This window comes from Galeopterus variegatus, unplaced genomic scaffold (assembly GCF_000696425.1).
Source record: "Galeopterus variegatus unplaced genomic scaffold, G_variegatus-3.0.2 Scaffold2774, whole genome shotgun sequence".
NCBI classification, from domain to species: domain Eukaryota; kingdom Metazoa; phylum Chordata; class Mammalia; order Dermoptera; family Cynocephalidae; genus Galeopterus; species Galeopterus variegatus.
The window spans coordinates 198,421-211,450 of NW_007728885.1; the positions used below are offsets into that span (position 1 = coordinate 198,421).

At 37.0% G+C, this 13,030-nt stretch overlaps 1 protein-coding gene across 1 annotated transcript in view; it reads left to right on the forward strand.

The window, feature by feature from the left end:
* The window catches only part of LOC103598903 (maltase-glucoamylase, intestinal-like), a 91,677-nt gene that overhangs the window by 19,937 nt on the left and 58,710 nt on the right, over positions 1 to 13,030 (forward strand). The window contains 9 exon segments of the mRNA XM_008582965.1: positions 362 to 533; positions 2,761 to 2,860; positions 3,641 to 3,753; positions 5,029 to 5,154; positions 7,141 to 7,272; positions 7,377 to 7,475; positions 9,402 to 9,515; positions 10,635 to 10,719; positions 12,112 to 12,229. Of these exon segments, the coding sequence (XP_008581187.1) occupies positions 362 to 533; positions 2,761 to 2,860; positions 3,641 to 3,753; positions 5,029 to 5,154; positions 7,141 to 7,272; positions 7,377 to 7,475; positions 9,402 to 9,515; positions 10,635 to 10,719; positions 12,112 to 12,229 (1,059 nt within the window).

Sequence of the window (13,030 nt, forward strand, 5' to 3'; positions counted from 1 at the left end):
AAAAAAAAAAAAAAAAAAAAAAAAAAAAAAAAAAATCGACTTTGACCAGGGGCAGAGAGATCTTATTTATAAAGCATCCAGAGCAGTGCCTGGCATGCAATAGATGCACAGCACATACAAGGTCACATCTGTGCTCTTCCCCCATTCATCCAACCCGAACTCCTGGTGCCCATCACTAGTGTTACACTCCTCTAGAATCAAGGACCAAAGATGCCCTCGTAAAGGCTTCAAAGGTAGCATGAAAATTGATGGTAGCCCCTGAAACAACTGACCTCTAAGTGTACGTGGAAAGGAGCAGACAGCTTCCTGGCAGAAGAGAAAAGAGTCATTTGATGACTCTCACTTTCACCCCATGGCCCAGGTTGGACACAAGCATCGGGCCACTCCAGTTTGCCTATCAGTACCTGCAGCTGTCTTTCCGGCTACCCAGCGCCAACGTGTATGGGCTGGGGGAACACGTGCACCAGCAGTTCCGCCACAACATGACCTGGAAGACTTGGCCCATCTTCACCCGGGACGCTACCCCCACGGAGGTGAGGTTCCCTTCCTCTGCTTGGTGCTCACAGAAAGGGACATGTTCCCCTCTCTCCCAAAAGAAACCTACAGAGTGACATCTATATCTTATTTTGCTCAGTTTAGATCTGTTTGTGTTGAGGAATATTTGTTTTTCAGGTTTATAAACTCACAATTAGAAATATAGCAATTTTAAAAAAGTCTCACTTTTAATGGAAAATATAATTTCATCATTATATGAGAGCCTAGATTATATTAGAAAATACTTACTTGGAGAATGATTAATTTCTTTTTCTTTTTTTTCCCATTAATCGAGCATGGGCAATATTTTTGTAAAATACAATTAAAATATATTACTAGGAAGATGAAATAAAAATATCCAAAGACATACAAAATACAAGCCTGAATTTTAAATTGAGCAGACGTAACAAATTACTCTTTTAAATTTCTATAAAAGAGTTTGTAAACTCTTACTCTTGATTTCCACATTTATCTTGTTGCTGACTGATAGCAGAGGGTTTGAGGAGGCCTTTGTCCCCTGATAATACCTAGAGTGGCATTGGTTTTTATAGTGTGTCTTGAAGCCTCCATTGCACTGATGATGTCTCAGATCTGTTCAAGAGCCACAGGTTGAAGTATGGTGCTAGGGAGGGATGGGACTGACCTTTTGCAATTCCTCCTCTCCTGGAGATGAACAAAGCAAGAACACATTAACTTGTGGTCCACCTGCATGTCTCTGATGCAATTTGGGGAGCATGCTTACTGAACCGAACAAAGAAGAGAAAGCGATAGCCAGCACATTCACTAAAATTTTTGGTCAAAGACCCTGCCAAATATGGAATACTAAGCATCATATCAATTTGACTTTCTGTAGTTGAAATTCTTAAATTGTACAGCCATAGATTAGATTAAATGCTTGCCTGCTTCCTCCCTTCCTTCCTTCCTTCCTTCCTTCCTTCCTTCCTTCCTTCCTTCCTTCCTTCCTCTCCATCCCCCTTTCTTTAAAAAATTTTTTTAGACTGGCCGGTTAGCTCAGTTGGTTACAGCATCATGCTGATAACACCAGGGTCTGGGGTTGGATCCCTGAACCCTTTGCTGGCCAGCTGGCCAAAAAAAAAAGAAAAAAAAAGAAAAGTAATCCTTAGCTTTTTTTTTTTTAATTTAAATTTAGTCTACATTCTATTCAGGTATTGATGTCCTGAGACTTTCTCAACTTTCCCAGCTATAATTTTAAATCTGGCCTAGACCTAATTGTCTTTTGTATTTAGCATATCATGCTGATTCTCTTTCTTTTCTTCTCCTTCAGGAATTTACCATTATTAGTACTTTTACCCTGTACCAGGGGCTAAAAAATGGTGACACTATCACATAGGAAACTTTTATAAAACTTTTTGCATGTTATAATACCATTATGCTTATTCTTGCAGCACTTACAGTTATACACATACACATTATCTCTTTTTATGTCAGTGTTCATCACAGCCCTATGACAGGTTCAGTATCTTTTTCTTTTTGTTCTAAACTTTTTTACTATGTAAGTATTATACGTTAATTATAGAAATATTAAAAAATACAGTTAGTCATAAAGAAAAAAATCAAAATTGCTCATAATACCATTGCCTTCTGCTAACATTTTGGTATATGTCACTGTAAATATTTTTCAATTAAAAGCAAACTTGATCAAGATTTAATTTATATACCATAAAATTCATCTGTTTTAACTATACAATTCAATGATTTGTAGCACATTTTCTGAGTTGTGCAATCATCATAATGATCCAGTTTTAGAACATTTTCATCACCCCAGTAGGATTCCTCATGCCCATTTAGGCTTAATCCCCTTTCCTACCCCAGTGCACACTCCAGCCCCAGGCAATCACTAATCTAATTTCTGTCACTATAGATTTGACTTTTCTAGACATTTCATTTAAGTGGAATCATGCAATATATGGTCTTTTGTGTGTATTTCTTTCACTTAGCAGAACAATTTGAGGGTTTTTTTATGTTGCAGCTTGTATCACTATTTCATTTATTATTATTGCTGAATAATATTCCACTGTACAGATATCATATTTTGTTTATCCATTTGCCAGTTGATAATACCATTTCAATATTTTTTGGTACATTGCTAAACTACATCGTGTTGACTAAGTACATGTTATGCATGGCTTTTGATTTTATTTTAGGGTGAATAAAAACATTTTAAACACATAATACTATTACTTCTTTTCTCTTTTTTGCTGATAGGGCATGATTAATCTGTATGGAGCTCATACATTCTTCTTGTGCCTCGAAGACACCAGTGGCTCCTCTTTTGGAGTTTTTCTGATGAACAGTAATGCCATGGGTAGGAAGCATCTTTTCATTTTCCCTGTGTAGGAACAGGTTTTGGAATGTTGCTTTTATAAAAAATTACTTTTATGGTGAGATCTCTGTTTAAAAGAAGGCATATTGAACATACAATACTTCTATTGAAACTGGAACCTGAAAGTAGGTTAACCTGTCTACAAATCCAATTCATGCTTAAAGCTATTTTTATTAAAAACTGCTTCAGAGGTCTCCTTAGATATAATGTTTCCTATGACATTCTGTAAATAATGAGATCCATTGATAGACACATTCCAAAGATACCTGTACATTTCAACATGTAAACCATGCTGTCTGTCTTTAGGCAGTGAGGCTGTGGGTTGTAGGCTGTTTCTGATAGCTCACTCCTTGTCCAGTATAGCTTCTGGATTAATGGTGCTCTAATGAGTGGTGCTTGTTTTTTTGTTTTTGTTTTTTAAAAAAAATTTAATTGTAATAGTTGAACTCATCAAATAAGGTTTTTAGAAACTCTTTCTTTAGGTTAAACCACTGGCAAACCTCAGAAGTTCGTATTTCTATACAATCATATTAAAATAGAATTTATTTTTCTTTCTCTTAAAAAAATTCATTTCTTTATGGGTGTCTTATTCAACATGACATCAATAAATTTTGATAAACTTCTAATAAAAGGAACATGAGTGATTTTCATCCCTTTCAAAAGGAGACTGAGACTGTTTTGGACAGCTCAGGTATTCATACTATAGAGAAGAGTTTATTTACAACCATGAGATTCTAATAACTTGCATTCGAATCCTTTCAGAGGTCACCCTTCAGCCTGCTCCTGCGATCACTTACCGCACGATTGGGGGCATTCTGGACTTTTACGTATTCCTGGGAAACACTCCAGAACAAGTGGTTCAGGAATACCTGGAGGTATGGCTTTGTATTTAGATAGCCATTACTTATTGCTGTTATCTCATTCACTTATTACAAATTAACAAGAGAAAAATAAAAGGTATTCGTAAACTGCATGTTTTCATCCATTGTATGTTTATTTTGATGACATTTATTGGGTGCTTTCTGCATGCTACAGAGGTACTGTGCAAGGCTTGAGAAATGCAAAAACAAGTCAGATGCCATCCTACTTTCAAGTCATGGTCCATCTATGTATGATCATTCCAAAGACCTAAGGCTACAAATCAGCAAAATTTATTACTTACTCAATAGGTAAAATTTCAGTGAAAAGGAATTATGTGAAAGGAATTTTGCTAGCTATTTATATTTGATTCAAACTACAGGACAGGAAAGAACTTTAGACACCATCAGCTTAAACTTCCTACTTTATAGATGAAAAACTCAGGCACAGGAAGATGAAGTGATTTGTTCAAGATGACACATAAAGGCATATGAAATATGGTCCTAGATGCCAGAGAATTTATAATCAAATAAGAGAAATATGACACAGCCTGAACTAATCATAATAGGAAGCAGCTTGTAATAAATGCCATTAATGAGGTACAAATAAAGTGTATGAGAATTCAGATATAAGAGATGCCACCCTCATGGTGGAGGATGGAGACTCTTACAGAACAATGTGAGACAGGGTTCTGTCTGGAATCTTCTCAGAGTGTTGGCTCAAGCAACTTGGAAAACTTGAATTTTAAACATATTTTGGTATTACTTCACCCATCCCACTTCTAATCCCATCAGTCCTTATTCCTTTATCCTTAGCACATACCACTAATCCTAATTATATTAGACATTTATTTATTTCTCTTAAGCTGTGGCAGAGCAGAAACTATGCTTGCTTTGTGCCACTGTATCCCAAATGCCTACATCAGCCCTTGCCACAATGTAAATGGTTATTGAATGAATAACAGTATCATTTGGGGGACAGCAGTAACATTCATTCAGGAAATGCTTATTGAATGGATGAATGTTACTGTTTCCTCTCCCTCCCCCAACGACACTCTTATGTAAGTATTTTCTGCAAATCTTATTATTTTCTGATGTTGCAGTTGTTAGTGAAGAAAGATGTGAGATGTGAAATTTTGCAAATCACCCTAGTAGATTACTCTTGGCTTTGACATTTTTAGATCTGGGGACTTTATAGAAAATGAAATGGAGCTAATGTTTCCAGTGCTGGACGTGGTGCTACAAACGGTGTTTATTCTAAAAGCTGAGACACTTCTTTATTTCTCCTTTCAGCTTGTCGGACGACCATTCTTGCCTTCCTACTGGAGTCTTGGGTTTCAGCTTAGTCGTAGGGATTATGGTGGTATCAATGGATTGAAGGAGGTTGTGAACCGAACTCGTTTAGCTGGGATCCCATATGTAAGTTGGGGGTTCTCTTATTGTGCACTAGTCACCATTTCTCATCTCTTATTTGTTAGGAAAAATATAGATAGATTGATAGATTAATAAATAGAAAGAGACACACTTCCTGTCAGAAATTTGCACACTAAATTACTGTACCTATCTAATCATGGAAAGTGCATAGTTTATGGAATCAGATGGATAAGTCTTTGAATTTTAGTTTTATCTCTTTATAGCTCTATGCAATGTTGGGCTACTTAATTCACGCTTCTGGGTCTTAGTTTCCACCTTTATAAAGTGAGACATACTTTGGTAGGCTGGTAATAAGGAATGTCTTATACTATGCGTGTAAAGCATCTAGCACAAAGGATGAACTCCATCAAAGTTAGCTGTTATTTTATAAGAGAAATCAACGCCTGAAGTGACATAATTAACAAGAACTGATCATTATAATAATGACTTATAGTAAGTGAGTTTCTCATAGTGACCTTGTATACTCCTGGCAGATTTAGTAGACTCTAATTTTATCAATGTCCATCAATAAATCAAAAGATAATTATTAAGTGCATAATATTTGATAAGCTCCCCCATGAGATGCATAACTTGTGGCTAATGAAGTTATCAATACAATTTATTTTGGGCTAGCTAGCAAAAATGATAAATAGACCCTTTGACCTGATCTCGGGATTCTTCAGTCCCCCCTCGGAGTAGAAATGAGGGAAGGCAGGGGGATCAATTTTTCCTGTGAGGAAACAGATACTCACTGTGTTGTTTTGGCATTAAAGAGAAATTGATTGCATTGAATTTTGCTTCTCCCATATCTGCTATCTGCAAACACCCAATTCTAGGAGGAATCAGACCAAAATTAGCACACCTTTATTATTCTACAAAGGGCTTTCACATTCAGGTTAACCCTCATTTATTACCAGTTTGTAAATGAGGAAATGGAGACATGGGGGGATTAAAAACTTTTCCAGGGTCACACAAGTAGCTAAGTGGCAGGACCAAAATTCAAATACAGTTCTTTAGACTCTTTGTGTGGTGTTGGTTCCAGTCTACCCTTCTGCCTCTGTTGGGAAGGTCTGTTTTGAGGTGTGGCCAGCTTGGAAACAAATGAGCTTTTCTTCCACGGATGGGATCTTGCCCTGTATGTGGCTGAAGAGGACACTTGGCTCCTAAATTACTGCCCCCTATTACAATAGATGATGCTATTTTGGGCAACAGGCCATGAGCCACATTTTCCTTCAAGCTTATAAGCTAGAGCCTTTTAATGTACGACTACCTGAGGAGCACTTGGAAGACATTGGTATGTCTTCAAGTTATGTGGCAGATTGGGAAAAAGAGCATGTGGAGTCAAATGGCCTATTATCCAAGCTCCAATTGGCCCCACCTGCCCATGCATGTGACCTTGGGAAATGTCACTTTACCCTTTCGCATTTTAAACTTCTCACTAAGAAAAATTCCTGCTCCTCACATGTTGGTATGCAAACACAAAAATAATGTATGCATGAGATTTTGGTTAATTAAAGCTCTATCCCTCTGTTGTTTATCTTTGTAAATCATTGCTCTAGCAGTTTTATAGGGCAAAAAGACCATTTCCTCCTCTCATAATATATTCTGGCTTGATGTTTGGGGTCCAAGTTAGAAAATGGCTATAGCATTACTAACATATCCATTGTAACAAACATTTAAAGAGCACCTGCTTTATGTTAAGCATCCAAGCTCTCAACTTACAGAGATGAATGAGATGCAGTTCCTACCCTCAAGTTCCTCCCAATACCTTATGACATGCATCTGTCAGAAAGAGGACATAAAACTGCAACCTTAGAGCAGCTGAATCTTTTAAAGAGAGCTTATTTATCCCTGAGAGGTAGCTGAGCCCTGGAAGTTCCAGGATCATAAAAGACATGTCTTCAGTTTTAATGGTTTGGAACCAGAGATCTAATACTTTCCATCAGCATGGTGATATTTTCCAGGTCCTAACTGGCCAGAGATATTTTTCAGGATGTCCAGTACTCTGACATAGACTACATGGATGGAAAGAAGGATTTCACTGTGGATAATGTGGCTTACTCTGGTCTCTCAAATTTTGCCAAGGAATTACATGACAATGGACAGAAATACATAATTATGGTGGTAGGTTCAAACACTTATCCTGTTGCTTTGGTTTTTCTTTCTAAGTGCAAACTAATTTACAATAATAATATTTGTATATATATATATATATATTTTAAAATTAGAATCCTGGCATCCTTCAAAACTCTGACTACCAGCCCTATGACAATGGAAGCACAAAGAGAGTCTGGATCTTGGGCAGCAATGGCTTTGCTGTTGGGGAGGTAATTTCTCAAGAAAATCAGAGTAAATTACAATCATTTTAGGAAGTTACAGAATCATTTTACCCATCTTTTGGTATGAAGATGGGAAAACGTTAAGTTACGGTATCTACTGTTTTCATGACTTTAGAGGTTTCTTTTATGACTATTTTTAAGCCAGTAGATATATTAATAGAATGATTAAAATTCTGAAGGATTAAAAAAGCTAGCCCCTGACCTTCTAATATTACAGATAATTGAGAAGCAATATATAATTAGAAGAAAACTGAGTTACTTAAATCACTCCTGCCCCCTATCTCTTTCCCAAGACGATAAATTCAACTACAGTAATGCAGCAAGATGCTCATGGGTTGATGTGGAACAAATCTCAGCTAATATATTTTTAATTTACACTTGTAGATAGAGCACAGCCTTGATTTTAAGGTAGCAATTTCAGGCATTGGAATAGGCTGATTAGGAGCCTGTTTTCATGACCGCTCATCTTCTGAGAGTACTTTAATCACATAAGCAACCTCTTATTCCAGTAATATGTATAGTCAGCCCTAGATTATTAGATTATGTGAGATTTGGTAAAGTTGATACTACCTAAAATATTCATGTGACTGCAGTTCCTGTTGCTCTTGGGTAGTTTACTTTGCAAAACTACCTTTATAGGGTTATTGATGGTCCCTTACCTAACTCCGCTTGCTTAACTCCTTTCACCAACTTTGTTTACAGTGCTTAATTCTATTTACTTTCTTTTTCATTAATTTTAAGTTTTCATGAAGCAGTAGAAAATTTTCCTTTCTTCCCCAAACCAAATCTCTGCTTTTACAGTTTTGTTTAAAGTAAATTTCTAAAATATTATAAGGTAGACCCATATTCATATATAAATACAAAATCAGAGGTCACAGTTAAATAAAAGTTATTTTGCTTTTCTCAGATTCTATCCACGCCTGTGAGTCACTTCAGTATTACTCATATTTGGGTGGTATATAATTAAGAATTTGCATATAATTACAAGAATTCAATTAGATGATTACCTTCATTGACCAATAAATAACACGAATCATTTGATCTAAGATATTGGCAGAGGTAGTAATAGGGAGGGTGGGTAGGGGTTTATTATAAATTAAATTGATTAGAGTGAAGTTTGCTGGGCCTGCTCTAGGTCAAATGTTGCTGTAGGTGACTGTGCCAAACCAACTATTTTCTGAGGTTCAAAATGACCTCTAATTACATATCTACCTATATATTCATTATAAATACACTAATTCATTATTCATATATATAAATATATATTCATTCATATGTATGTTCATAGAGTTGCCTGCATGAAAAGGTCTCCCAAAATTGAAACCTACAAATTTGTTGGAAAAATGAGCAAGAATGTTGCATAAAATCTTGTATCTTATTTATTCAGAATTTTCAATAATTTGGCTATGGCTATATCTTTGCAAGCTTTGTGAAAAACATTTAAAGCAATTGTTTGATAGGAATAGATTATTTGACCTACGTATGAAGCACAAACTTCATTTAACCATTTATAAAATATTGTTAGTATGCCCCCAAATCAGCATATTATTTATAACCATAATTAATTAAAGCAGGGTTTATATGACCTTTAATTAACAACATATTAAACAAATTTCTTCTCAGTTAATATGTAATATAGTTCACCTTGCTGGTATTTTGAATGATTATCTCCCAATAGGCCTGACATATGATGGCTTTTCGTCTACTTACCTTGTTGTTTTTCATTCTTTTTTTTCCCTTCCTTTGGTTCCTTGCATATATTTTACTATTTAGTTTTTGATGGGGGAGTCACAAATTTTGATTCTGAAATGATAAGCAACATGGGGTTTTTAGTAGAAGAAATAGTGGCCAGTAATAAACAAATAACTGAACCATCAAGCCAAGTAATTGCCACAAGCTTCTCTTTTTCTCTAGGGATATCCGGGACCTACAGTCTTTCCTGACTACAGCAATCCAGTGTGTACTCAGTGGTGGACAGATCAGTTCACCGAATTTCATAAAGATCTGGAGTTTGATGGAGTGTGGATTGTAAGTTATTATTTCAGAATCAAAATCCATTTGGAAACAGATATGCCAAATTTTTAGATAAATTTTGACACTGATCTGTAATAAAATAGTTTGCTTGGCATGGCAGTATTCAAAATTCTTTTACTTAATGCTGAATTTACATACAGTCGATTAGGCTCTTAAAAACCCTGGGTTCTAATTCTGGAACATACAACAACTGGTTATTTCATTTTGATAAAGCCCTTTGCTTTCTCATGGCCTCAGCTTTTTCCTCCACTAACTGTCTTTCAGCTTAAAAATACTGCTTTATTAAGAGTTATAATTACTATTATTTGTAGCATTGATTCACACAAATTTTTTTATTCCTTTTTGTCTTTTTTTATGACCGGTAACGGGATCGCAACGCTCAGTGTCGCGCCCGCACCGCGCTCAACCAGTGAGCGGACCAGTCTCTATATGGGATCCGAACCCTTGGCGGGAGTGCCACCGTGCTCCCAAGCGCCGCACTCTACCGAGTGCGCCACCGGGCCGGCCCTCATACAAATTTAAAGTTAATTATTAGAGCATAATTTAATGAGACCCTTGTGCTTTTTATGAGAGAAGAGTGGGGAAATTTCTTTGAGATTTGAAATATAGGGGTTTGTTAGCAGGATTAGACAGTGCTCATTTTTAATACATTTTAAAGAAATAAATTCAGTCTCAATTATATTCTCTTATGGTTCCTCACTTAGGAGAATAAAAGACAGGGAAAATTATAAAATAGAAATGTTACCCTATCTTAGGTTCTTTCAAACAATACTGAAACAGTAACACCAACAATAAAATCTTTGCAACTTATAAGGCAAGGATCAGCCTTTGAAATGCTAATTCTTAATTAACCGATTAAATCATTTTTTAAAAGGTAAAGTGTACCCAATGCCATTTAGAACTAGAAGGTTCCTTAGATATAACCTAATCCAATGGCTTAACTTTACAAAACATGAAACAGAGAACAAGAAAAATTAGGAAGATGATTCAAAATCCAAAAACCAGTTAATAGGAAACCCCAGATATTCTGGCTTCTAGTGCAGTAAGCATTTTTCAACAGCTAACTGTATATTAATAGCGTTTTACATATTTGTGTATTTTGTGTCTTTGAAGGAAATGGATGAAGTATCTAGCTTTCTACAAGGTTCTGATCACGAGTGTGAATTAAACTACTTGAACTTTCCTCCTTTTACTCCTAGTAAGTTTTCACCTGTTTTGCTAACGATGTGGGTACGAAGCATGTCTGAAATAATCCTCATAATACTTAGTGTGGTCAAGAGCAATTTCACCTCCCAGCCCGAAGGATTTCCAACATCCTGACCACTCCTCTACGTGGGCCTCTGCTGCAGTTTGTCTCTGATTAGGTTTTCGGTGTCATAATCCAAGGGCAAGCCTGTGGTGAAAGTTCTCAGTGTGAGCCTCCCCTGGCTGTCTTTCCATGCAAGATTTCCAAATTCTTTCATCCTGTTCACTTCCCCCAAATCCCTCAGGTGGTTCAACGTTAAAATTTATGAGAATTTCAGAACACTTTAAGGTACAAACCACCTTACAACAAAGCAAATCTGTAGTTCTGTTGACTTTTTCCTTCCTTCCTTCTTTCCTTCTACCATCCCCCCATCCTGGGAAAAATTTAGTGTCCTTTTCTATAACTGGACTGGTTGTGAATCTCATCCCAGAAACTAAGCTGTGCAAGAAATATGATTTTTAAATATATTTTATAATCCAACTTAATTATTGACTCCAAACTTTGATTCTGTTAGGCTGGTGGGAAAAATTCATTCCTGGTTCCAGCATTTTCTGGAATGGTGCCTCATCTTGAGGTCCTATGTATGGGCAAGTCTTCATGAAGAAAGGCAGATATGGCCCCAGTTATGAGTCCACAAGGAAAGGAAGGAGAGAAGAGATTGCAGACCACAAGGCAACAAAGGTTGACCATTTTAGGACTGAGAAAGGGAAAATACAGGAACAATGGAGATTCCCAGAGGCAGGATTTGAGTTCTTATTCATGAAACCACCCAAACATTATATCTTATATATTTTATAAAATGTGACTGGGGGGGCTGGCCAGTTAGCTCAGTTGCTTGGAGCATGGTGCTGATAACACCAGGTCCAGGGTTCAATCCCTGTACTGGCCTGCCACCAAAAAAAATAAATAAATAAATAAAGGTGTGACCAATATAATATAAAAATGAAAATGTTTCCGTTCACTGCCCTAATGCCTGCACATTGTACACTCAATTCTTCCTGATTAAATATGTGTAGATAAACATTGTCTGCTTTCCGTTTAATGTCAGATCACTTCCCAGTGCTCCGAACATGCTTCTCAGTTACCTCCACTCCCCACTATCCTTCCTGAGCTCAAGGGAAGGGAATGCAAATTAATTTTAAAGATCCATTGACAGGGAGTGAGGGGGCTTAGTGTAGGCCCCAGGTAGGAAGTGGCATTTAGGATAGAATTAAAATCTGGAAAGGATTTTGTCAGGTGGAGATTGGTGGGAAAGGTACAGTAACCAGGAAGAAAAGGATTGGGTGGATATTTTGTTAAAGTTGGTTGATGGGGAAGTTTCTCACTGATGTGTATTTCCCACAGGAGTTCTGGATGGCTTACTTTTTGCAAGCACCCTCTGTATGGACACAGAGTTTCAATGGGGTCTTCACTATGACGTCCACAGCTTGTATGGCTACTCCATGGCAAGAGCCACGGACTCGTAAGGACTTGGTTTTCCCCCTAATTCCAGATTTGCGGAGGTGGGAGGTGGATAGAGGGTTTCTCTTCACTTTTATAACTATATTCTTCAGAAACGTTTTTGCAGTTATAGAAACTCTGGTCTTAAAAGCCCCTCTCATGCAATTCTTGGTTTCTGTACAGAATTATTTTTGATTGGCTTATGACTAAGGGGCTTCATTATTTCAAGGAAACTAGTCGGCAACAATATGAAAGGCATCACAGCCCCTGAGTGGAAGTCAGCCTTTAACATTACTGAATGTGCTGTGGTCACCACGCTGAGGTTGATTGATTATAGCAAATAAGAATACAGGACACCAAGTTAAATTTGTAAAGATGTAAATGTTCTAAAAATTATTGTTATCTGATATTCAGATTTACCTGGGTGTCCTCTATTTATCTGGCAATGCTGCACCACATACTTCCAGCTTCTCTCCTCCCTTCCTGCTCCAGTCTCCCTCTCAATTATCCCTTTTATCCCAAGACACACAAGCAGAAACACACAAAGAGACCAAACCATCACCACCACCATCACCACTGCCACCACCACCACAGCCATCACCATCACAACCACTGCCACCATCACCATCACCAGCACCAGCACACCAGATGTGTCCTGCAAAGCCTTTTGTCCTTTTCATACCTTGTCACATGGACTTTTTTACTGATGACTTTGTAAATTGAGGAATAGCACCCTCCAACCCCCACCCATTAATTTCTTGAAAGATGATAAAATATAATCATTATACCTAATAGAAGGATCAAATAAATTCGGCTCTAAGCT